The 26,796-nt window shown below is 43.0% G+C and overlaps 1 protein-coding gene and 1 long non-coding RNA gene across 4 annotated transcripts in view; both read right to left on the bottom strand.

Moving 5' to 3' along the window:
* Positions 1–26,796, bottom strand: part of LOC149847121 (chaperone protein dnaJ 10-like) — a 104,966-nt gene that overhangs the window by 30,026 nt on the left and 48,144 nt on the right. For all 3 annotated transcript variants that reach the window (XR_016430343.1, XM_089996831.1, XM_089996832.1), the window contains exon 5: positions 8,993–9,122. Coding sequence is in view for 2 of the 3 variants with exons in the window: in XM_089996831.1 (XP_089852957.1) it covers positions 8,993–9,122 (130 nt within the window). In the remaining variant the exon portion in view is untranslated. The remainder of the gene's footprint in view (positions 1–8,992; positions 9,123–26,796) is intronic.
* LOC149847122 (uncharacterized) lies at positions 15,221–22,593 on the bottom strand. Its single transcript, XR_016430344.1, has 2 exons — positions 21,734–22,593; positions 15,221–15,370 (listed from the first exon to the last, which is right to left on the bottom strand). It is a non-coding gene; the product is annotated as an uncharacterized LOC149847122 (long non-coding RNA).

Below are 26,796 nucleotides of genomic sequence, written 5' to 3'. Positions count from 1 at the left end.
TATAAGCAATTAAATTTAATTAAAAAATGAAGATAAAAATACTCTCTTATTTATGGATCCCTTTATATATCTGATAATTCGAAGAATGACACTTATATGAATTGATGTAGGGGCATGCTGAAATTGACTCGCAACATGCACAATATGAGAGATATCCGGTCTAGTGATTTTAAGATACATCAAAGATCCAATGAGTTGCCTGTAAGGAGTGGTATCTTCTAGAGAAACTCCATTATCAATTTTCAACCTTGTTCCTACTACTTCAGGAGTTTCACAAATTTTGGCATCTGTAATTTTTGACCTGTCAATAATCTCACAAGCAAGTTTAGTTTGAAACAAAAAATAATCCCTGTGACACTAGGCAATTTCTATGCCTGAAAAATATGCCAGAAACCCTAAGTCTGACATTTCAAATTTTTCTGTTAGTGTAGACATGATACTCTTAATCCCTTTGGCATCATCACCTGTGATTAACATATCATCAACATATAATAATAAAATCATAATTCTTGCATCGGATTTCTTTACAAACAGGGCAGTGTCAGTATAACATGAAATAAAACCATTTTCTACCATTAAATTGTTAAACTGATCATACCAAGCCTTGGGAGTTTGTTTCAAACCATAGAGAGTTTTTCGTAGACAAAAAACTTTACCTTTAGAAACATCCATACCCGGAGGAGCATCCATATAAACTTCTTCATTTAGGTCTCCATTTAAAAATGTATTTTTAACATCCATTTGATATATGTTCTATTTTTTAATAGAAGCAATTGTAATTATGCATCTAAGAGTGATCATTCGTGTAACATGGGCAAAAGTTTCATCGCAATCTATTTCATATTCTTAACTATACCCTTTGGCAACTAGACGGACTTTATACCTTTCAAGAGACTCATCACTCCTAGTTTTGACTTTGAAGACCTACCTACATTCTATTGTTTTCTTTCCTCTAAGTAAATTTTGAAATTCTCAATTTTTAGCTTTTTTAAGAGCTTTAAGTTCATTATCCATTGTATCCCTCCATTCTACCAATTTTTGGCTTATTCAAAATTCTTAGGTTTCAGATACAAATGAATGACACTAAGACATGCTCTATGTTTAGGTGAGAAAGATTCATAGGATATAAATCTAGAAGGATTTCTCCTAGTTTTTTCGGTCCTACAAGAATTATTTATTGAGGTAGGTTCACTAGATTCACTATATTTCTCAATTGCACTTTTAAAAGTGTTTATATCTCTATGAATATAAATGATTGGTTCACAAGATATTCCTTCTTCGATAGGTTGCTCAAGAAATTGAGAATTATCACTCTTTTGTGTATCATTAGAAAGAGCATCAAATATCATTGCATCATCATTAGAAATATCATCATTTCTAGATAATAATTCAAACAAGAAGGAATAATCTATATTATCTTCATGAGGTTCATAATCTTCAAAACCACTAACATTTTCTAAAAAGGTTACATTTCTAGAAACATATAATTTATCATTTTTAATATCGTAATACCTAAATCCTTTTTGTATTTCCGAATATCCAAGAAATGCACAACGAATAGCTTTTGGTGAAAGTTCGTCATTTTTGTTGGTAAGAATAAAACATTTGCATCCAAAAACTCTTCGTCTATTATAATTGGGTTCCTTTTGATACATAATTTCAATAGGTGATATTTTATTTAATTTTTTTAAAGAAAGACGATTTATAAGATAAACAGATGCAAGAGCCACCTCGTCCCAAAATCTTTTAAGAATTTTTTGAGAAATAAGCAAAGTTCTAGTGGTTTCAACTATATGTCTATGTTTTTGTAAAACCCAGTTTTTTAACAAAAAAAAAATCTCGGACCCGGGTCGGGTCCAGACCCGACCCGGATCCAACTCTTGCCCAGCCCCTCGAAAAGGGTTTTCGAGGGGGCTGGCAGCCCACGAAAGCGGGGGGGGGGGGGGTTCTCCGACGACACAAGGGGCGGGCCCTGTGTGCGCCCCCTCCCTATAAAAAGGCGAGAGGGGAAGGCTTACGAGCCTCCCCCGACCCCCCGACTCTCTCTCTCATCTATCATCTCTCTCCCCTCTATCTCTGCTCTCTCTCCCCCCGACTCTATCCCTCGCTCTCCACTCCGGCGAGCTTCCTTCACGGCAGCCACTCCTTGGCGACCTCCCTTCCCTCGGCAGCCCAGGTAAGCCCCCCTTCTCCTCCCGCTCCCCCCCCCCCCCCCCTCATTCTTCCTCTGGTTCGTCGGAAGGCCGGCAGGTGGCCGACGGCCCCTGCCGAGCCTTCCTCCTCCCTTTTCCGTCAGGCAAGGGGCTCCGCCCCCCTTGCCTTCCTCTTTTTAGCAGGCAGGGGGCTCCCCCCCCCCCCCTTGCCCTCATCTTTTAGCAGGCAGGGGGCTCTGCCCCCTACCCTTTTATCGTTCCGGCAAGGGCCATGGCCCCTGCCCTTCCCTTTCATGTAGGGGCCGGTGGCCCCTACCCTTTCTCCTTAAGAAGGGAGGCAGGAGCCGAAGACTCCTGCCTCATTTCTCGGAAACCCAGCAGGGGCCAATGGCCCCTGCCCCTCTCTTGACCGACAGGGGCCAATGGCCCCTGCCCCTCTCTTAATTACATATCTATATACATATACGTATATGAGTACGCTTTTAAATTCAAGGACGCGGTTTCGCGATCCTTGTCCTCGCATTTCCTGTTTCTGTTTGTCGTCGCGCTTTGCGCCCAGGCCTTTGCTTTCGTATTTACTACTTACTGTCTTTTAATTCAAGGACGCGGTTTCGCGATCCTTGTCCTTTGCTTTCGCATTTCCTATTTCAGCTTGTCGTCGCGCTTTTCGCTCAGGCTTTTGCTTTCGTATTTACTACTTACTGCCTTTTAATTCAAGAACGTGGTTTCGCGATCCTTGTCATTCGCCTTCGCATTTCCTATTTCTGTTTGTCGTCGCGCTTCGCGCCCAGGCTCTTGCTTTTCGCATTATTGTCTTTCGTTTTTGCCTTGCCATCGACTCAGCGTATTTGGGAGGAATACCTATTCCACTATTTTACCCGATATATTTTGGGAAAATCCTTGATCTGGGGCAAGATCAAGTTGTTGGGTGATGGGTTCTTTTGCGAAACCCATTTACCAAAACCAGTGTTGTGACTTGCATAGCACCCAGACACTGCGTCATCGGATGTCAGATTCGAGAAAATCGCATTGCATATGTTGGCAAGTTGTGGATCGTTTCGAAAGATTTGCAATGTTAAAATAGCTTTTGAAAACATTTTAACTTTGCGGAAAACACTCCTGAGGCTCCTATTAAAGACCTATACCCCTTTCCCCGTAGTGTACTTTTGAACATGTGAGGCATGTTAGTACTACGACGATTGGATGAGATAGTCTTATGACATTGATTAGTGCTTTATGCACGTTGTTGAAAACACATATAAAAAGAGGATCGCCTTTATAGGCAAGATGCCCGTTATGGTCTAATGGACCAGAGCATGAAGAATGAGGCAACGGCTAAGAAACCCCGTCGCGCTCAATTCAACCTGGCTTCGTCAAGAGAGAGGACGGAGGGTACCAACTCCGATGGACAGACCATTTATGGCTTTTTAAGGGCAAAAGACCCATCTTCCCGAGTCATCGGAGGTTAGGGGGGATAAAGGGCTACTTAAGTTAGAGTAACACTTCTGCAGAAGTTGGATGCATCCCTATCAGGCCTTGGGGACTTACTCTCTCGACCATCGGTCGTCTCCATAGGAATAGGATTCAGTCAGACAACGAAGGTATCTTAAAATACTTAACATAATGAACACTCGGCTTGGTCTCGGTTGTTTCGACTCACGTGCCATCTATGTACGTGCATGACCGGTTAACAAGTAATAACTAAATTGAGCATGCTCACCTTTTCAGTTTGTTGTACTTAGCTTGTTTCTTCAGTCTATCTACTTAGTTTGCTCGTTACTACCTACTGCATAAATTATTCATGTCTAATTTAGTTCTTTCTGTTTTTGTGCTCTCATACTAGTTTTTCGCAAAACTAACTCATTTCATGGGTACAAGTGACGAATAGGTGCATCAGGCGATGGCGCGACTGCGAGATGATTTAAGGATCCACTGTTTCTGCTCGTAGTTCTTCTCCTGGACATTTTGGTTTTTGATACGGTTTTCCCTAGAAGAAATCCAAATTTTGTACAAACTTGATACTCTCTTTAAATAGAAGAAATGGTTTCCTAAGTATTATTGCAGATCGTCCATGGTAAATCTTTGTTCTCTCGCTAACGTGCCCAAGGTTGTCAAACTTGTTCTTTTTCTTTTAAAGAAATTGTTTCCGCTGATTTTAAAAATAAACTCTATAAAGAAAATGAATTTTTCAACTATTTCAAGGAAATTATAAGGTTCGAAATTTTGGGGCGTTAAAGTTTTCTTTCGGCTAAGCCATTTTGTTGAGGTGTTTTGGGACATAATTTTTTAAGATAATTTCATTAATCTCAAAGTACTTTTTAAACTCATTTGAGAGATATTCTCCTTCAGAATCGATTCTAAGAATCTTTAACTTGCCATTAAATTGATTTTTGATCATCATGTGATAGGTCTTAAAAGACGTAAATACCTCATGTTTAAGAAAATATATCCACCAATATCTAAAATAATCATCAACAAAAATAACATAATAAGAGAACCCTCCTTTAGATATAACGGGTGTCAGTCCCCATGCATCGAGTGCACAAGTTTAAATAGTTTGGTTGTAAATATAGATGTTTGTTTAAAAGGCAAGCTTCTCATTTTTTCCAAGAATACAATCATTACAATTGAAGTCTTTTTTATAAAGATCTGTAACAAAATGCAAATAAGAAAGCTTGGCAATATTGGGATGCTCAAGACGTTTATATCAAATATTTATATCTTTATGTTGGTCAATGTTACAAAAAGAGTATTTTGAAATTTGAAGAAATTTTATGTAGTATAAATCTCCTTTTCTAGAGCCTTCCTCAATCAACTTCCTGAACCGGCGATCCTGTATCCAACATTTATTTAATGAAAACTTGATATCATACCCATGGTTCGATAGTTGAGAGAGCAAAAGCAAATTTAAATTTAGTTTAGGTATAAATCTAATTTTGGGAATGAAAAATCCTTGATTTTCAAAAATTTTAATCCCTTTGATTTCAAGAGAAGCATCATCCGCGGTTGAGAGAAAAGAAGAAGATATACTTTTCATGTATTCGGAAAGAGCAAAAATATTTGGTGTCACATGAAAGAAGGCACCGAAATCTAAAAGCCAAGAAGTCTTACCAAGATGAGAGAAGGTTGTCATGGCAGCCCCAAAAATGGATCCCTTAAGAAGAGGTTGAAGAGTTTTCATAATTTGACTTAGTGATAGTGCTCCATTGTTGGAAGTAGATGGACCCTCCTCCTTGTATGGTTGAAATGTTGTAGACATGGCCACCTTGTTCTTCCATTTTGGACAAACCGGTTTAATTTGTAATGGTTCTTTGCAAAAATGGCAAATGATTTTACCATAATCTCTTCCTTGGTACCTTTCATTTTGGCCACCATTTTGACAACCATCTTGTCTCGCTCCTTGATTTTGATTTTGGAATTTATTAAAATGAGGGTTTATATGTTTGCGAATTATTCCCCGGTCTAGAAATGGCATAAGCTCCTTCATTTTCATCTTTTGCTAAAGGAACAACCAACACATTTTAATTGGATTTGTTCATTCTTGATGCAACATTTCTAAAAAGTATTTTTAAAAGATATTTTTCAATAAAAATTGCCAGTGTAAACCGTGCATCAAATTTCAACTAACCGGTTCACACTAGTGGTGAAGTCCGGGTCGAACTCAGGGAACGGGGTTAGAACATTGTACTCCACACAAAACAATCTTTATTGCCTTAAATAAAATGTAAACAAAGTACACTACCCTATTACAATGGTCCTAGCAGAAATAAAATTATTACAACCCAATGAATCAAATTGCCTTAAAAAATAAAAATAAAGAAAAGTAAAAATTGCAGGGCTCTGTTTGCTCGCGATCTAGTTTCCGTTGTCTGCTTATGCACGGTCCTTGCTGTCGCGTTTCAATGAAAATCTAAAGGCTCGTGCCCACCTACAAAACTCAAGACCACACAAAAACGAAACAACTAGACTATCTAATCTAGTTAAGGTTAGTTGCAAGGAAATAACAATTAAATTTAAAAACCAAAGAAAAAAAATACAAAAATAATAATAATAATAAACACTAATGTATGCAGAATTTAATAACGACTACCTATATGCAGCAAACTACGCTAAATAACAATTTAAAGAGGAGGAGAAGAGGCTTACCTCGAGTTCGCCTCCGAGAACAGAGTGGACTTCCCTCCTCTATCGCACGCGTCATGCACCTCCAATGCAAGAAGGAAGACTCCAAACCGGCAAGAAAGAAGAAGAGAAAGGAAGAAGAAAGAGGGGAGGAGAAAGAAGGGAAGAGAGGGGGCCAGCTGAGAGACTAGAGAAAGAGGCTAGAGGGGGAGGCATGAACTCCAACGAGGGAAGACGCCCCCCTCTAGCTCTAAAACAATTATTTATAATGCTAATTAGGGTTAGAGGGTGTTTTAAAAAAAAATTAAAAGAGTATTCTGATTTTCAAGAATTTCACAAAACCTCCTCTTTCAAAAAATAATTTCTGAAAACATGTTAAAGAAAACTAAAATTTTCTAAAAACACAAGTGGGTCCCAATTTGTTTCTTTTTTTCTTTAATTGTGATCAAATGTAACCCTATGGGACAACGCATAAAGATCAACTAAACACAGGCTTTTAATACTAATTTCGCACAATATCATGCATAAAAATATCTAACAATATGAATAAACTATGCATGATCAATTCTCAATCTAGTTTCTTCTCCACTTAGTTTAATAAGAATGTCTTCTAGAGGTGGAGAGGTAAAAGAAGATAGAAGAGAGGATCTAGTTTGCTCGAATTCGGGACTAAGCCCATTCAAAAGATTAAAGAAGTGATCTTCTAATTGCTTGTGTCGTAGCTCAATAGCTTCTCCATTCCATTTAGGTTCAAGGAGTGCAAGTTCATCCCAAATGGATGATAACTTGGCAAAGTATTCTCTAATAGACGTTTTTCCTTGTTGAAGAGTCAATGCTCTTTTTTGAAGATAATATTTATGGGATAGATCTCTTGAGGTATACATCCTCTCAAGGTATTCCCAAACTTGAAATGCCTTTTTAAATTTCAAAATATTGGCATTAATCCTAGTCTCCACCGTAGAAAAAATCCATGAAAGGATTTAATGATTCTTCATTTTTTATTCATGTTTTTTGTTATATTATTCAAAGGCTTTCTCTCTTTCTTCTCCACCAAGAACCTTAATTTCACCTTTTTCAACTATAGTGATTTTTTGTTCAGGATCGGAAAACATACCTTTGACATAGCCCCAAAGTCCTTTTTCCTTGATATGAGCTTCCATATTACCGGCTCAAACATGATAGTTTGACCCATTGAGTTTGAATCCGAGAAAAAATGAGAATCATTTTCCCCCATGGAGAGGCTTTTATGAGAAAGAAAGAATCTTTTTAATTTGAAAGTTTACTGCAACGGGTCTTCTTTGAGCTTACTTGATGTAGTGCGCCTTGAAATAAATTGCAAGAGCTTTCCACGCCAAAAGAACAAGAATGAGGAATGAGCACGTTCTTCGAGGCAACCACCGTGATGACGCAACACACGAGCAATTCTTCTAGGGACCAAGCTCTGATACCATGTGAAAATGTTTTCAAAGAGACTGCACAAAGGCACTAGATTCTCAATATGAAAAGTGTGCACAAAGACACAAGATGAACACTCACAAGAGAATACAAATGCACAAAGACATAAAAATAAATAGAATCTTTATTGAATAAGTGAGAGAGCTTTACAAAAACTTAAAAATTACAAAGGGGTCAGACATCTATTTATACACCATAGAACCCTTAGAGAGGCTCCACATATAGACGTTGGAGGGGGCAAACGTCTATATGATGTGGGCCCCTCAATGGAAAAGACAAAAATCAAAAAAGAAAAAATAAGAAAAAGAGCAAAAAGAATATGAGAAAAAAATGAAAAAGACTATTTTGCCCTTATAGGGTATTACAAATAGGGGTGGCAATCGGGTCGGGTTGGCGGGTCGGGTTGGCGTGTCAGCATACCTCAACCCGAACCCGACCCGTTTATTAAACGGGTCGGCTGTGGCAAACACGAACCCGACCCGTTTAATAAACGGGTAACCCTACACGACCCGCCAACCCATTTAATAAATGGGTTGGGTCGGGTAAACGGGTTTTCAGGTTCACGGGTCAGGTTGACGGGTCGGGTTGGCGGGTCGGGTTGGCAGGTCGACCCACCCGCCTAACCCGTTTATTAAACGGGTCAGCCGGGTTGGCGGGTTGGCATACCCCCAACCCAAACTGTTTAATAAACGGGTTACGCGGGTCGACCCGTTTATTAAACGAGTTGGCTTAAGCCCAACCCGAACCCGCCTAAGAGGCGGGTTGGCGGGTCGGGTTGGTGGGTCGTGTCAGAAATTGCCACCCCTAATTACAAATATATATATATATAGAGAGAGAGAGAGATTACATTTTAACATATATATCATTACATTTGAGGGTTTTCACAGTCAACCATATAGTACACAAGTTAAAAAGAACTGAGAAAGTACCCAAACAGCCTTCATGAATGCCATATTCTTAAAACTTTCTCTAGAGAAGGTTTAGATATTAGTACACGATGCACTTGGATGTAAATGGAGGATCACTCGCAAAGAACTCATTGGTAGGTCAGGAAGTCGCATCTCAACGAGCTGAGTTTCCTGACAACTGATATTATGACTTGCATATAAAATTCCAATAATTAACTTCTGAATTGAATGATCACACACAAATTCTACTCACATGCATGGTTATGACTTGGAATAACCAGTCCAAATTCAACTCAACAATAATAGGAGGTAAGGAAGGTTTGAGAAACAGCCCAACTGGTATGACAAGTTTACCTGCAAATTTCAGTCTTTCAGCTTCAGATTCTGCATGACTGATGAAACTTTCTATATCACCATTCACATAAGGACGAAGGAAGTCTTTCAATGTAGAAGCAAGTTTTTCTTCCCTTTCACCTTGGATGGCCTGAAAAGAAACACGGTATCTAACTAAACAGCAATATAAATATATAATATGATACAATAGTAACAATACACACACACACACACACACATATATATATATATATGTGTGTGTGTGTGTGTGTGTATTGGGGCAAGTATCAATATTCTATGGGTAAAGATGGAGAATTTGGTCCATACAACAGCACCACACAAATATATCAGATCTTGACAAAACAGGTTCATCTATGTCAGACATACACAGACATAAACACAACACAAACATGAGATATGAAAACGAAATTTCATGAAAAATGGAGCAACAGAAAAACTCTTCATTTTAATATTTATTTTATAAAAAATAAATACATTAATTAATGACTGAACAAGACTCAAATTCCCCAAGCACAAGCCTAAAACACATTGAACTGTTAATAAAAAGTTAAAATAATTTAAGTTTGTGCTTAAGATAACTAAGGAAAAGACAAAAAAGATCATGAAATCGATCATATGATTAAAAAAGATAGACCCAAAACCTATGTCACATGGGTGCGGGTGCGGGTGCGGGTGCGACACACGGGTGCGGCACAATTTTAAAATTTTTGGACACGGGGACTCGGCAAAAAATATATATATATATATATATATATATATATATATATATATATATATATATATATATATATATATATATATATATATATATATATATATATATATATATATATATATATAATTTTATTTTATTTTATTTTTAAAATGCCACAGGTGTCTGTGCACAGTGCACACTGCAAAGACTGTGCACTGTGCACAGTCACAGACTGTGCACTGTGCACAGTCACAGACTGTGCACAGTCTGTGACTGTGCACACTGCAAAGACTGCACAGTCACAGTGCCTTTTTTATATATTTTTTTAAATAAAAAATATAAAAAATTAGTTTTTAGGGACATTTTTGGACTCGGTCAAAGTTGACCGAGTCCAAAATGTGGACGGACTCGGCCTGGACTCGTTGACCGAGTCCGACTCGGCGTTGACCGAGTCCGGGCCGAGTCCGAAGCCGCACCCGAGTCCGCACCCGTGTCGGGGCGTGTCGACTCGGGTGCGGCACCTCCTTAGCCGAGTCCATGTGACATAGCCCAAAACACATTAAACATCTGACAGAGATCATGGCATGTCACAGATCATGTTGTCCCAGTTAGAGACACGTGGCTTAAAATCCCTGTGACACAGAGGTTCATAAGCAAATGAAATCTCAGTAAAGCAAAAGGTGAAGAAGATTCAAATCTTGTAAATTATGCTATTATAGAGCTTCTATGACATTTATGTAATCTTTAAATGTTCAATTATTATTTGATGTGACAGAAAGATCTGTCACATGAACACAGACAGTAATGTAGACATGATTTGAAATCAAGATATGGATTCGTGAATTTTGAGAATACACACACACATATATGTATACATACACACATACATATATAGATAGATAGCTTTCAATAACTCAAATTTAATTTAATTCCGTTTTTGTTTCAACTTTCAATTAGCATAATCTAAGGTAGGCTATAAACTTGGTTTGCTTTCTTGTAGATCATGGTGGTGAGGCTTATTTTGAGAGAGAGAGAGAGAGAGATGACATGACATGATATGATATGATGTGCAAAGTTAAGGCATAGAGGCATACAAATAAGAGAGGAAGAAAGGGAGAGAACGATAGCTTTCATTAGAAAGAAACCCAAAACAAGAGAAACACATAAAAAGAGAGGTAGACCCTCTTGAGCTCACTACAAGACAAATTGGGTTGACCCCATAACAACCTGACAATTTAAAACATTAGCCCTAATAAACAATGATACGTACAAGAGACAATAAGAGAGGGGTAGTACAGAAGACAAGTAATACATATTATACAAAAATGTATTACAGTATTCAACACTCCCCTTCAAACTTGAGATGATGCTAAGGGAATCATCCCAAGTTTGGAAAGGAATGATATGAATGTGTGATGGAGCGAGGCTTAGTGAATGTATTTGCAATCTGATTTTCTGAGCTCACATGCTCAAGAGATAAGACCATCATCATACGCCTTTCTGATAAAGTGACAATCTATCTCAATGTGCTTGATCATCTCATAAAACTCTGGATTCTTTGCAATGTTGATAGCACTCATATTGTTGCAATACAAGGGCATTTTTTTATTCACAGAGATGCCAAGCTCACCCAACAACCATCTTATCCAAACAACCGATGCAGTAAACAAAGCAAGGTCATGATAACTCTGCTCAAACCCAAGAGACCTGAATTTTGCAAACCATGCATGTGGAGCCTGCTTAAGCTCATCTGCACACCCTCTCTTAAGGGCATGAATACCTTGGAAGTAAATCCATATACACCTCTTCCTCCAAATTTTCATTTAAGAATGCATTCTTCACATCCAGTTGTCATGACTTTCATTGCTTAATCGCAACAACTGCAAGTAAAATACTTTTAGTTGTCATATGAACTACGGATACAAACGTCTCAACGAAGTCGATTACAAATTGTGGCTATAACCCTTTGCCACCAATTTTGCCTTGTATCTCTCAATCGATCCATCTGCGTTAGAATTTATCTTATCAACCCACTTGCAACCCACTATATTCTTTCCAAGTAGACGTTCCAACATATCCCAAGCATGCATTATCTCCAGTGCACTCGGCTCCTCAGCCATAGCATGTTGTCATTCCTCTTTAGAGGAAGCCTTTGTGAAGAATCCTTGCAAACAATCAAGTTTTCAAATAACTTGATACTTCAAATACTCAAGACACAAAATAAATGCACAGTGTTTATAAGCTTTACACCACAAAAGAAGTGCAATAAATGCACAGTGTTTATAAGCTTAAGGAGACAAGTCCTTACTGTAATACTTACATTCAATGGGCTCACATAGCCCTTATTTATAAGCACACTTAAAGAATCGTTGGGTTATTCCCAATGGCTCTTATTAGAGACGTTGGGAATCAGCCCAACGTCTATCTCTTTAAACTGTGTACAACAGTCAGTAGCTGCTGACTGTTGTATACAAAAATATTACATAAAAGAACAAAATAAGAAATGAAAAAAAATTACAAAAATAAGAAAAAATAAAAAGGAGGAATTACAATAAAATGTAAAAATGACTAAAATACCCCTACAGCTAATACAAGAAAGAAATATATATTTTATATATATAAGTAGATGGATACATGTGCATATATACGAAATATATATATATATATATATATATATATATATATGTATATGTATCTTCTTTTATATATAGAAAATATATATAGAAAATACATTGTCTTATGAATTACAATTTAACACCCCCCCTCAAACTTACGGCAAGATGACCGAAAGTTTGCCAAGGAGGAAATTGAACCGCGGAGCACACAAAGCTTTGGTGAAGAAATCTGCCAACTGATATTCTGAAGTTATATATGAAAGATCTATAACTCCTTTCAGATACGCTTTCCGAACATAGTGACAGTCCATCTCAATATGTTTAGTCCGCTCATGAAAAGTATGATTTTTGGCAATGTATATTGCACTCTTGTTATCACAGCATAGCATGGTAGGCCCTTCTATTGAGATCCCCATGTCTTCTAATAGCTGATGAATCCATACAATTTCTATGGTAGCAGTCGTCATGGCACGATATTCAGCTTCTATTGAGGATAGAGACACTTTTTGTTACTTCTTACATCTCCATGAAATTAACGAGTCTCCTAAAAACATAAAAAAAACAGTGGTGGAGTGACGGTTATTTGGGTCACCTCCCCAGTCAGAGTCAGTATAAGCAATTAATTTTAATTCAGAAGAAGATGATAAGAATACTCCCTTGTTTAGTGTGCCCTTTATGTATCTCACAATCCGCAAGATGGCACTCATGTGAACTAATATTGGTGTATGTTGGAACTGACTTGCAGTATGAACTGCATGAAAGATATCTGGTCTAGTAATACTCAGATACATCAAAGATCCCACAAGCTGTCTGTAGGGGGTGGGATCGGAGAGAAGAATACCATCATCAATCTTCATTTTGACTCCTATTATAGTAGGAGTTTCACAAACATTATCATTCGTAATACCTAACCTATCAATAATCTCAGAGATAAGCTTAGTTTGAGATAAAAAAATATCCCTTATGAGAGTATGTTACTTCAATACCCAAAAAATAAGTTAGAAATCCCAAATCAAACATTTCAAACTTATCCTTCAAAATTGATTTTATACTTTTAACCCCTTTAGAATCGCTTCTGGTTATAAGCATATCATCCACATACAAGAGCAGAATGACAATCCCTGCATTGGTTTTTCTAACAAATAAGGCAGTGTCAGTGAAACAGGAAGAAAAACCATTTTCTAACATTACGGAGTTAAATCTATCATACCAAGCCTTGGGGGCTTGTTTTAAACCATAAAGTGTTTTTCGAAGGCGAAGCACTTTCCCTTTGGGAGTCTTCATTCCTGGTGGAGCATCCATATATATCTCTTTATTCAGATCGTCATTAAGAAAGGCGTTTTTAACATCCATTTAATAGATGTTCCATTTGTTGATTGAGGCAACGGTAATGAAGCATCGGACAGTGACCATTCGGGCCACAGGGGCAAAAGTTTTTTCATAGTCAATCATGTATTCTTGACTATATCCCTTTGCAACTAATCGAGCCTTATATCTCTCAAGAGATCCATCGCTCTTAATTTTAACCTTAAATACCCATCTACACCCTATTGCTTTCTTACCCTTAGGAAGATCTTGAAACTCCCAAGTATTTGCCCTGTTGAGAGTTGAAAGCTCACATTCCATTGCTTTCAATCATTCATCATTCTTTTTAGCTTCTTCAAAGTTTATGGATTCTATATAGGAATGAATGGTGCTAAGGTAGGCTCTATATTTAGGAGTAAACGAATCATATGAAATAAACCTAGAAGGCATCTTTCTACTTCTCTCAGTTCTTCATAGGTTTTCATCATTTGTTGAATTGGACCCACTAGGTTCACTGAATTTTTCAATTGCACTCCTAAAACTGTTTTTATCTCTATGGGTATATGTTATAGGATCTTTCAATGCTCCTTCATTTCTATGTTGGGAGATAGGTGGATGGGAAGAGCTATCTTCTTTATCATTGACGTCATTATGAATGAAATCGTCATCACTATCGTCACTATCATCATCATGTGCTAACATTTCAAATAAAAAAGAGTAATCCATGTTTTCTTCAAAGGGTTCACTCCTTTCAAAATCATTAACATTTTCCAGAAAACTCACATTTCTGGAAACATATAGCTTGTCATTCTTAATATCATAACAATGAAACCCTTTTTGGGTTTCAGAATATCCAAGAAAAGTGCAGGCAATGCCTTTTGGTGAAAGCTTGTCGTTCTTGTCAGTAAGAAGGAAGCATTTACAACCGAAAATTCTCAACCGATTATAGTCGGGTTCTTTGGTATACAATTTTTCAAAAGGCGAGATATTGTTCAAGTTTTTAAAAGGTAACTGATTTATCAGATAGACAGATGCTAAGCCTCTTCAGCCCAAAAACCTTTTGGGATGTTTCGAGAAACAAGTAATGTTCGAGTTGTCTTTATTATATGTCTATGCTTTCTTTCGGCTAATCCATTTTGTTGAAGGGTTTTCGGACAAGATCTTTGGTGAAGAATACAATGACTTTCAAGAGAATTTTTTAATTCACTTGAAAGGTATTCTCCACCAGAGTCTGTTCTAAAAATTTTTAGATTCTTATTAAATTGTTTTTTAATCATCATATGATAGGTTTTAAAAATCGAGAAAACTTCATATTTGTTTTTAAGAAAATAAATCCAACAATATCCCGTATAGTCGTCAACAAAAATGACATAATATGCAAAGTCTCCTTTTGATAGGACGTGTAACGCCCCAAAATTTCGACTTGTGATTTCGAAAACCTTATCGAAAAAACCTTTCAAAGATTTAAAGTTTAATATTTAAAAACAACAGCGGAAGACATTTAGAAAGGAACACAAGTCAACAATCCTGGGTACGTTAGCTGAAAAACCATCATTCACATGTACAACATCTTAAAGGAATTTAAGAAATAAGGCAATCGATTAAAATCTGCAGTTTATTACAAAATGAGCATTTTATTCCAAAGTTCAATAAATCTAAGAAAAACTCCAAAAAGTCCCAGAGCCAAGCCGTCAGCAGAAAGAAGATAAATCTTGATCCATGTTGCACCACGCCATCGGCTGCCAGTGACGTCCTACTCCTCACCTGCCCATGAAATGGGTCAGTTTCATAACAAACCAGTAGGTGCACGAACAGATAAGTAGAATGAAAATAAAACAGGACATTCATGAGATAAGCAGTTATGATATTTAAGCAATTAAAGCAACTGTAGTCTATTCTAACAGATATAATAAGTGCAAAGAGTTGTTAGTTGACGCAGTGTAAGTCTCAGTCATCTACAACTATTCATGAATATATTCTTTAAGTTCTGATATTAACTGGCCTGTGGGTACGCACAGACGCGAAACATAGAAACAGCCGAGACCGATCCGGGGGTTTATTATGTCAGGTGTTTTCATTAACCCGGATGGCTGACTGAGTCCGCTCCTAAGGGGACGGTCAGTGACCAAGAGAGTAAATCCCCAAAGGCATTCGTGGCCCATGGATGCATCCAACTTCTGCAGAAGTGCCTGGGAATTACCACCTAGGATAATTTATGGTAATCCCAATTCCCCTAACTCCGATGACTGGGGAAAACTGAGCCTTTTGCTCGTGGGGTGGTTGTTAACAACCTGTCCATCGGAGTCTTTGTACCATCCATCCTCTCCTTTGATGAACCGTGAAGATCGGATGGGTACGACGGGGGTTTCTTAACCGCCACCCCATCCTATATGCTCTGGTCCATTAGACCCACTCAAGCATCTTGCCTGTGAAGGCGAATGGTCACCCTTTTTATGTGATCTCAGCATTTTGCTAATTGCACTCATCGAGGTTGCCACAACCTCATCATCCCACCATCGTAACCCACATGGGACGTACTTGTCCAAAAGTACGATCGTACCTTCCTAGAGGTACAACTACGATGAGAGGGCAACATAATGGTTTATGATTCTTTTGGTTCCTACATGACATGTTTTGCTTTTCTGAGCAATTGGCCTGTGGAGGCCGATATTACCACATCAAAATCAGTAAAGTATAGATTTCACACTCCAATACCCTTCATGATCTTACATAAAATTCATACCGTACCTGCCTTAAGGTTCGGTTATAATAGCAATTGCAGTGGTTTTGAGTCTCTTCACAAAGTCTATCTTAAGTATGCAGTTTCAAAGGAATAAGCATGCATAATAGACAATTATGAGTTAAGTAATCGTACACGTATACAAGCATGCCAAGTAAACTACTTGATTCTTTCTAAAATGAGTCTACCCAAAGAATTTACATTATGCAATTTCAAAAGAATCACAAAGAGTAAAACATTGATCAACCAGTACTTCTTCAGATACGCAAATATGCAAAAATAATTATTCTATCTCAGAAGTCTTATTTTATTTTGTTCATACACACTATTCGTGCGACTTTCCCCTACCTCGGGATGTCGTGCAGCTGCGTGCGTCTACGCGTGTAGATGATACGAGGCTCGGGCCGCGGAGCCAGAGCAAGGGGTCCGATGCGAGGTCTGCAACAGTGCTACGTTAATTATCATGCGGAAAATAGAAGAAACAAACCTGCCTACAGGAAAAGAGAGAGGCAATAGGGGTGTGCCCCTACTGGCTGAAATCAGGAAAGCGACAGGGGGCGAACCCCGGCCTGCCGACAACAGTGGGGCGACTGGGAAAGAGCCCCTGTCGAAAAAAACAGCGAGGCGACAGGGGGCCAGCCCCTGCCGACAGCAGCGAAGCGGCAGGGGCTCAGCAGTGAGGCGGCAGGGGCTCAGCCCCTGCCGACAGCAGTGAGGCGGCAGGGGCTGAGCTCCTGCCGCCAGCACGAGACGGCAGGGGACCAGCCCCTGCCGGCAGCATCGATGCGGCAGGGGGGGCAGCCCCTCCCGACAACCAAGAAGCGGCAGGGGTTGAGCCCCTGCCGACAACCAAAAGACGGCAGGGCTAGCCCCTGCCGACAGAGTGAGGGAGAAAGCTCGAGACGGGGGGGTGACAGGGGGACAAGCCCCTGCGTGCCGAGAAACAAGGGGCAGCAGGGGAGTATCCCCTGCCCTCCCAGAAGCCAAGAGGCGGCAGGGGACGAGCCCCTGCCAGCCTAGCAAAACTAAGGGCAACAGGGGCATTGCCCCTGCTAGCCGAGTAAAATCAAGGGCGACAGGGGCATTGCCCCTGCCAGCCGAGTAAGACAAAGAGTGACAGGGGCATTGCCCCTGCCAGTCGAACAAGACAAAGGGTGACAGGGGCATTGCCCCTGCCAGCCGAAACAGGAAGGCGGCAGGGGCACTACCCCTGCGCGCCAAAACTTTAGAGGCAGCGGGGCTAGCCCCTGCCTGCCGGGAACCATGAAGCGGCAGGGGCGCCCCTGCCTACCTATGATCGAGGGGTGGCAGGGGGACTAACCCCTGCCAGAGAGAGTGAGGGCTTGGGACGGGGGTGACAGGGAGGGCAATCGACCTCCCGTCGGTTCCCTATCACCCACCGAGGAGAGGGAGTGTCGCAGGGGCCATTGGTCCCCTGCCGGCACTCCGGCGCACCCCCAGAGGGAAGAGGGGACGACAGGGGCCTTGCAGGCCACCTGTCGGCCCTCCGGTGAATACCGGAGAGGCAGGAGGGCACGGCAGGGCTGTGCGCCGCCTGCCGGCCTCCCGGCGAGGTGACAGCGAGGGGGGGTGAGGAAAAGAAGAGGGAGGAAAAGAGAAGAGGGAGGCTGAGCGTACCTGGGAGCGGGGGCCGGCGTCGGCGATGTGCGCAGCAGGGAGGAGAGCGGCGTGGAGGGGGGCGAGGGCTGTGAGAGGGAGGAGAAGAGAAGAGGGAGGCGTGACCCCCCCCCCTCGCCCTCCATCCTCTCTCTTAAAGGCGCAGGGGGGGCACCCGAATGGGGAAACCCTCGATGGGTTTCCCTATCCAGCCCAGAAGCGAAGGGGGAGAAGAGGGGGGGGGCGCTCGGGATCCTGCGTCGGGTTACTTAAAACCCTAAAGGAAAATGGGTTCGAGTCGGGTCCGGACCCGACCCGGCCCAGGTCCAAAACAATTTTTTTATGGAGTTTTACATCCTACCCCTCTTAAAATAATTTCGTCCGCGAAATATTTATTAGCTTGAAGAATCAAAATACAGGTCAGGATATTTTTCTCTAATATCGCTCTCAGGTTCCCAAGTACATTCGTCAATTCCATGATGTTGCCACCGAACCTTTACAAAGGAAATGGTTTTTGATCTTAGCACTTGGTCACGACGGTCGACGATCTCCACTGGTCTTTCTTCGAATGTCAAGTCCCCTCTAATGCCCACATCATCATAATGAATGATGTGCGATGGATCGTGAACATACTTCCTCAACATGGATACGTGAAAAAACATTATGGATCTGAGCATACTGCGGAGGTAACGCCACGCGATAAGCTGCTTCTCCGATCCGCTCCAAGATTTCGAACGGTCCGACGTATCTAGGACTCAGCTTTCCCTTTTTCCCGAACCGAAATACACTCTTCGTCGGAGATACCTTAACAAAAACCATCTCACCAATATCGAAGGCAAGCTCTCATCGGCGTCTATCTGCATAGCTCTTCTGCCGACTATGAGCGATACGAAGTCGTTCTCGAATCATCTGCACTTGTTGAGTATAGTGTTGCAAAACTATAGGTGCCTCCAAACTTCGTTCGCCAACCTCGTCCCAGTAAACAGGTGATCGACATGGCCTCCCATATAAAGCTTCGTATGGGGCCATCCCGATGCTCGCATGATAGCTGTTGTTATACGCGAACTCCGCCAAACTGATGTGGGAATCCCACTCTCCCTTCCAGTCCATCATACAGGATCGAAGCATGTCTTCTAAGGTCTGAATCGTACGTTCCGATTGCCCGTCAGTCTGAGGGTGAAACGCAGTGCTGAACTTCAACTTTGTGCCCAACGCCAACTGAAGTTGTCCCCAAAACCTTGAAGTGAATCTAGGATCACGATCGGAGATAATCGAGACTGGAACACCGTGCAATCTCACAATCTCTCTAACATAGAGATCAGCGAGACTATCCAAAGATTGGTTGAGACGGATAGGTAGGAAGTGAGCCGACTTGGTGAGTCTATCGACGATCACCCAAATCGCGTCATGCTTCCTCCGCGTCCTCGGAAGACCGACTATGAAGTCCATGGTAACATCTTCCCACTTCCATAGAGGGATCTTCATCTGCTGCATGACCCCACCGGGTCTCTGGTGCTCGATCTTGATTTGCTGACACGTTAAACACTTCGAGACATACTCAGCCACGTCTCGCTTCATACCGTTCCACCAATAACTGCGTTGTAGGTCCTTGAACATCTTCGTGCTACCCGGGTGAATTGTGTACCTAGACTTGTGGGCCTCCGCCAAAATTTCATCTCGAAGAATCGGGTCGTCAGGGACCCAAAGGCGCTCCTTCAACCATATACTTCCATCCTCCTTCAGACGAAAAGGTGTATCTGCCAAAATCGCTTGAGCCTTCAACTTCTCGTAGCGCGCATAAGTTTTCTGCCCATTGATGATTCTCGCTAGTAGCTCAGGTTGAGCAACAATGTGGGATAAACCGAAAGAACCATGAGTGATCGCGAAAGGTTCCCATGAGGCTAGGTCTTCGACCAACCTCCATCCAGCAAATAAAGCATTAATCGAAACTTCCGGTGCTTTGCGGCTGAGGGCGTCAGCCACGACGTTCGCCTTTCCTGGGTGGTAGGAGAGGGTGAAGTCGTAATCCTTGAGGAATTCAAGCCAACGCCGTTGTCTCATGTTCAATTCCTTCTGCGAAAATAGGTACTTAAGGCTCTTATGATCGGTGAATGCCTCAAATTGCTCCCCATACAAGTAATGTCGCCATATCTTCAGTGCGAACACCACCGCAGCTAACTCTAAATCGTGAGTTGGGTAGTTCTTCTCGTGAATTTTAAGTTGTCGAGAAGCGTAAGCGATCACCTTCCCATTCTACATCAGCACGGCCCCTAGGCCTAACCCAGAGGCATCAGTATAAATCACGAATCCGCCTTTACCAGAAGCTAAGGTCAAAATAGGAGCACCGGTAAGTCGCTCCTTAAACAACTGAAAACTCGCCTCACACTTCTCGTCCCATAGGAATTTAGCCTCTTTCTTCAGTAACTTCGTCAGGGGTAACGCAATTTTAGAAAAATCTTGAATGAATCTTCTGTAGTAACCCGCTAGTCCAAGGAAACTTCTGATATCACGTGCGTTCTTTGGTTGCTGCCAACTAAGTACAGCCTCCACCTTAGCAGGGTCTACGGACACTCCTTCTTTAGAAATAACGTGTCCCAGAAACATAACTTCCTCGAGCCAGAATTCACATTTAGAGAACTTGGCATACAACCGTTCCTTTCGCAAGGTTTCCAACACAATTTCTAGGTGCTCCCGATGTTGCTCTCGATTTTCTGAGTACACTAAGATGTCGTCGATGAACACGATCACGAAGGTGTCCAAAAATGGCTGGAACACCATATTCATTAAGTCCATAAAAGTTGCGGGGGCATTGGTCAGTCCGAACGGCATGACTGTGAACTCGTAATGTCCGTATCTCGTCCGAAAGGCCGTCTTAGGAATATCCTCATTCCTAATTCTGAGTTGATGGTATCCGGACCTAAGATCGATTTTCGAGAAAACCTTGGCCTTCTGTAACTGATCGAACAAGTCTTCGATACGCGGCAATGGGTACTTGTTTTTTATTGTGGCCTGGTTGAGCATTCGATAGTCGATGCACAAACGCAAAGTCCCGTCCTTCTTCTTTACGAAGAGCACAGGTGAAACGCTGGGGCGAATGAATCCCTGATCCAACAACTCCTGCAACTGTTTCTTCAGCTCCTCAAGCTCAGCTGGCGCCATTCTGTAGGGTGCTTTGGAGATTGGTGTCGTACCTGGTAGCAATTCAATATTGAATTCTACCTCACGAGACGGTGGAAGTCCCGACAGCTCTTTAGGAAAAACGTCAGGGTAATCGCGAACAACATCTAGCTCACTGATGGGAATGGGCATTGGATCTGACTGGATAACACTAACCAAGAAGGCAGTGCATCCCTTCCGCAAGAAGTTCTGTGCCTTAAGCGCCGAGATCATCCGGCTTGCTCGAACAGGTCTGGGGATTCTGAATTCTACTCTCGAAGAGTCTGGAGGTGATAAAACGATCTTGCCATCACGGCAAAAGATCTTAGCATGATACTTGTGCAACCAATCCATGCCTAGGATGACGTCAAATTCAGTCATCTCCAGCAGGATAGCACAAGCAGGCAAGTGCCGCTCTGCCACAACTACGTCCAATTCAGCTATGAAAGTGGTGCAAACCGTGTTCTTCCCAACGGGGTTATACACGTCTAATGCATTATCAAGCGTTTTTACCGTTATATGCAATTGTTTTACGAATTTTTCTGAAACAAACGAATGTGTGGCACCACAATCAAAGAGTGCAAAAGCTGCTTGATCAGCAACAAGAATGGTACCTTGAACGAGATCCCCTTTGGTCAATTGATCGACCGTGGCTGCATAAACTCGACCCGGCTCTCTGCCACTGCTTGGTTGTGCTCGCTGTTGCTGCTGATGAGGTGGTCGAGGAGGCTGAGATACGTTGCCGGTTCGCTTGAGGTCATCTGCTGCTTTCTTCCGGCAGTCGCGTATGAAATGGCCCATCTTGCCACAGTACAGGCATCCGCCAGTGTCCCGCGGACAAGATTGTCCAACATGAGGCCTCTTGCACCTGGGGCAGTTATCTCCCGACGGTTGCCTGGACGGTGGGTTGCCCTGCTGTCGTTGGCGCTTCGCTGGAGGAAACTGTTTCTTCCCTCCTTCAGTCTTCACTAGAAAAGGTGGTCGTTGCCCTGTGCCGCCGGAAAAGGTCTTCTTCTGCTCGCCACCTGTCGCGGTTAACTTCTTGACTTGCACACTTTTTTAACGCTCCCAATCCTCGTTCAGTAGGGTGGCTGCTGCTACTGCCGCAGAAAAAGTCGCGGGCATACTGGTGAGAACCCTATGCCTGAGTCCTTCCTTCAGTCCGCGAATAAACTTCCCGGCCCGCTCATGATCATCCTCGAATAGGTGAGGACAATAGCGCTTCAACCGTTGAAATTTGGCGATATATTCGTTCAAACTTAAGCTTCCTTGGCACAGCTCCAGAAATTCCACCTTCTTCTTTTCCCTCGCATGGGGAGGGAAATAGTTTCCGAGAAAAACCCTTCGGAAGGCCTCCCACGGAATCACCTCAGCACCCGGAAACTGCACCTCCCGCGTAGTGTCCCACCATTCGCGAGCGTCGTCCTTCAAACGAAAGGACCCGAACATTGTCTTCTTATCATCAGGAACGGACAACACTTGGAACACCCGTTCCACCTCTTTAACCCAACTCTCCGCCAAGTCATGATCAACCTTGCCAGAGAAAGTAGGAGGGTCCAGCTTCAGAAATTTTTCATATGTGGCGGTTGGTGCATTCCCAACAAGGGAACCTGGATCCTGATGGGGGCGACCCTTGTTACGAATCGCCTCAGCTAAGGAGTTGAGGGTATCCATCATGAATCCCCTCTGTTTACGCAACTCATCGGCCATGCTGTGGCTTGAGTTTCCCGCCATCCTTAAAAAGCAACCAAGATTAAAGTCAAAAATACTAAAGACGTATAAGTAGGCATAAGTATAGAAGCAAAGGCAAAAACATAAATCTTTATTACGAAAGTCAAATATTTAGAATCCAGCTGTGCTGGTACATAAGCAAAAGTTCTATTCCGTAATTATAAATGAGTTTACAGACTCCAACAAAACTGGGTAAGTGCTACCTCCCCTTAAGGACGGCTAGAGTACTTCCTAAGATATTGCCTTCTATTGTCTGTGCGCCTGAATCTGCGCATAGGGGTGAAGGGAAGTGGCTCCTCGTAGGAGGGCTCCTGCCTGTAAAGGGGCGTCGCCGGAGTATATTCCGGTGAGCCAAGACTATAATCTGAAGAATCCGTCGCAGGTGTGTATGTGGGTGATACACTGCCAACTGGGTCTGCTGGAGGGGGCGGTTGCTCGCCTGCAGTCGAAATTGCGATCTTGCCGTCATGCTCGGCCTTGTGGAGGCAAGCATCCATGGTGTGCCCTGTTTCTCCGCAGAAACCGCACTCCTCTGCTAACTCAGGACGAACAAAATCTCCCGATGACTCCTGTGGTGTGTGATGGTGCACCCGAACGTTTGAAGGCGCGAAACCACCTTCTCGAGCATGCACCTCAGCCCATGCTGCTGCCAAGGGTACCTGGTAGGCGATCGGTAGTGGGAAGTCTTGCTCATCCGCAAAAATGGGTAGAGGAGGGCGGTTAGCCCAGTAACCAGCCTCGAACATCTCATGTCTGCCCCTCTCCCTTACGGAACGGCCACGTACTCTACGCGTACTCCTACCGCGACTACCACTAGAACCAGTAAACGGATCCATCTATCCAACGGTACTACGAATAAAACAAGAATATAATTTAGTCGAAACATGCTATAACACATCAAAGACTTACTTACAGCGCGATGGGATGCTCAATAGTCAAGATTCACCGCTTTCTGAACTGGCTTTGATACCAAGTTGTAACGCCCCAAAATTTCGACTTGTGATTTCGAAAACCTTATCGAAAAAACCTTTCAAAGATTTAAAGTTTAATATTTAAAAACAACAGCGGAAGACATTTAGAAAGGAACACAAGTCAACAATCCTGGGTACGTTAGCTGAAAAACCATCATTCACATGTACAACATCTTAAAGGAATTTAAGAAATAAGGCAATCGATTAAAATCTGCAGTTTATTACAAAATGAGCATTTTATTCCAAAGTTCAATAAATCTAAGAAAAACTCCAAAAAGTCCCAGAGCCAAGCCGTCAGCAGAAAGAAGATAAATCTTGATCCATGTTGCACCACGCCATCGGCTGCCAGTGACGTCCTACTCCTCACCTGCCCATGAAATGGGTCAGTTTCATAACAAACCAGTAGGTGCACGAACAGATAAGTAGAATGAAAATAAAACAGGACATTCATGAGATAAGCAGTTATGATATTTAAGCAATTAAAGCAACTGTAGTCTATTCTAACAGATATAATAAGTGCAAAGAGTTGTTAGTTGACGCAGTGTAAGTCTCAGTCATCTACAACTATTCATGAATATATTCTTTAAGTTCTGATATTAACTGGCCTATGGGTACGCACAGACGCGAAACATAGAAACAGCCGAGACCGATCCGGGGGTTTATTATGTCAGGTGTTTTCATTAACCTGGATGGCTGACTGAGTCCGCTCCTAAGGGGACGGTCAGTGACCAAGAGAGTAAATCCCCAAAGGCATTCGTGGCCCATGGATGCATCCAACTTCTGCAGAAGTGCCTGGGAATTACCACCTAGGATAATTTATGGTAATCCCAATTCCCCTAACTCCGATGACTGGGGAAAACTGAGCCTTTTGCTCGTGGGGTGGTTGTTAACAACCTGTCCATCGGAGTCTTTGTACCATCCATCCTCTCCCTTGATGAACCGTGAAGATCGGATGGGTACGACGCGGGTTTCTTAACCGCCACCCCATCCTATATGCTCTGGTCCATTAGACCCACTCAAGCATCTTGCCTGTGAAGGCGAATGGTCACCCTTTTTATGTGATCTCAGCATTTTGCTAATTGCACTCATCGAGGTTGCCACAACCTCATCATCCCACCATCGTAACCCACATGGGACGTACTTGTCCAAAAGTACGATCGTACCTTCCTAGAGGTACAACTACGATGAGAGGGCAACATAATGGTTTATGATTCTTTTGGTTCCTACATGACATGTTTTGCTTTTCTGAGCAATTGGCCTGTGGAGGCCGATATTACCACATCAAAATCAGTAAAGTATAGATTTCACACTCCAATACCCTTCATGATCTTACATAAAATTCATACCGTACCTGCCTTAAGGTTCGGTTATAATAGCAATTGCAGTGGTTTTGAGTCTCTTCACAAAGTCTATCTTAAGTATGCAGTTTCAAAGGAATAAGCATGCATAATAGACAATTATGAGTTAAGTAATCGTACACGTATACAAGCATGCCAAGTAAACTACTTGATTCTTTCTAAAATGAGTCTACCCAAAGAATTTACATTATGCAATTTCAAAAGAATCACAAAGAGTAAAACATTGATCAACCAGTACTTCTTCAGATACGCAAATATGCAAAAATAATTATTCTATCTCAGAAGTCTTATCTTATTTTGTTCATACACACTATTCGTGCGACTTTCCCCTACCTCGGGATGTCGTGCAGCTGCGTGCGTCTACGCGTGTAGATGATACGAGGCTCGGGCCGCGGAGCCAGAGCGAGGGGTCCGATGCGAGGTCTGCAACAGTGCTACGTTAATTATCATGCGGAAAATAGAAGAAACAAACCTGCCTACAGGAAAAGAGAGAGGCAATAGGGGTGTGCCCCTACTGGCTGAAATCAGGAAAGCGACAGGGGGCGAACCCCGGCCTACCGACAACAGTGGGGCGACTGGGAAAGAGCCCCTGTCGAAAAAAACAGCGAGGCGACAGGGGGCCAGCCCCTGCCGACAGCAGCGAAGCGGCAGGGGCTCAGCAGTGAGGCGGCAGGGGCTCAGCCCCTGCCGACAGCAGTGAGGCGGCAGGGGCTGAGCTCCTGCCGCCAGCACGAGACGGCAGGGGACCAGCCCCTGCCGGCAGCATCGATGCGGCAGGGGGGGCAGCCCCTCCCGACAACCAAGAAGCGGCAGGGGTTGAGCCTCTGCCGACAACCAAAAGACGGCAGGGCTAGCCCCTGCCGACAGAGTGAGGGAGAAAGCTCGAGACGGGGGGGTGACAGGGGGACAAGCCCCTGCGTGCCGAGAAACAAGGGGCAGCAGGGGAGTATCCCCTGCCCTCCCAGAAGCCAAGAGGCGGCAGGGGACGAGCCTCTGCCAGCCTAGCAAAACTAAGGGCAACAGGGGCATTGCCCCTGCTAGCCGAGTAAAATCAAGGGCGACAGGGGCATTGCCCCTGCCAGCCGAGCAAGACAAAGAGTGACAGGGGCATTGCCCCTGCCAGCCGAACAAGACAAAGGGTGACAGGGGCATTGCCCCTGCCAGCCGAAACAGGAAGGCGGCAGGGGCACTACCCCTGCGCGCCAAAACTTTAGAGGCAGCGGGGCTAGCCCCTGCCTGCCGGGAACCATGAAGCGGCAGGGGCACTGCCCCTGCCTACCTATGATCGAGGGCTGGCAGGGGGACTAACCCCTGCCAGAGAGAGTGAGGGCTTGGGACGGGGGTGACAGGGAGGGCAACCGACCTCCCGTCGGTTCCCTATCACCCACCGAGGAGAGGGAGTGTCGCAGGGGCCATTGGTCCCCTGCCGGCACTCCGGCACACCCCCAGAGGGAAGAGGGGACGACAGGGGCCTTGCAGGCCACCTGTCGGCCCTCCGATGAATACCGGAGAGGCAGGAGGGCACGGCAGGGTTGTGCGCCGCTTGCCAGCCTCCCGGCGAGGTGACAGCGAGGGGGGTGAGGAAAAGAAGAGGGAGGCTGAGCGTACCTGGGAGCG

Source organism: Nuphar pumila, chromosome 2 (genome assembly GCF_984573655.1).
Source record: "Nuphar pumila chromosome 2, dmNupPumi1.hap1.1, whole genome shotgun sequence".
Taxonomy (NCBI): Eukaryota; Viridiplantae; Streptophyta; class Magnoliopsida; order Nymphaeales; family Nymphaeaceae; genus Nuphar; species Nuphar pumila.
Note: the sequence above shows the minus strand (reverse complement) of the source record. Positions and strands in the feature narration are given on the sequence as shown.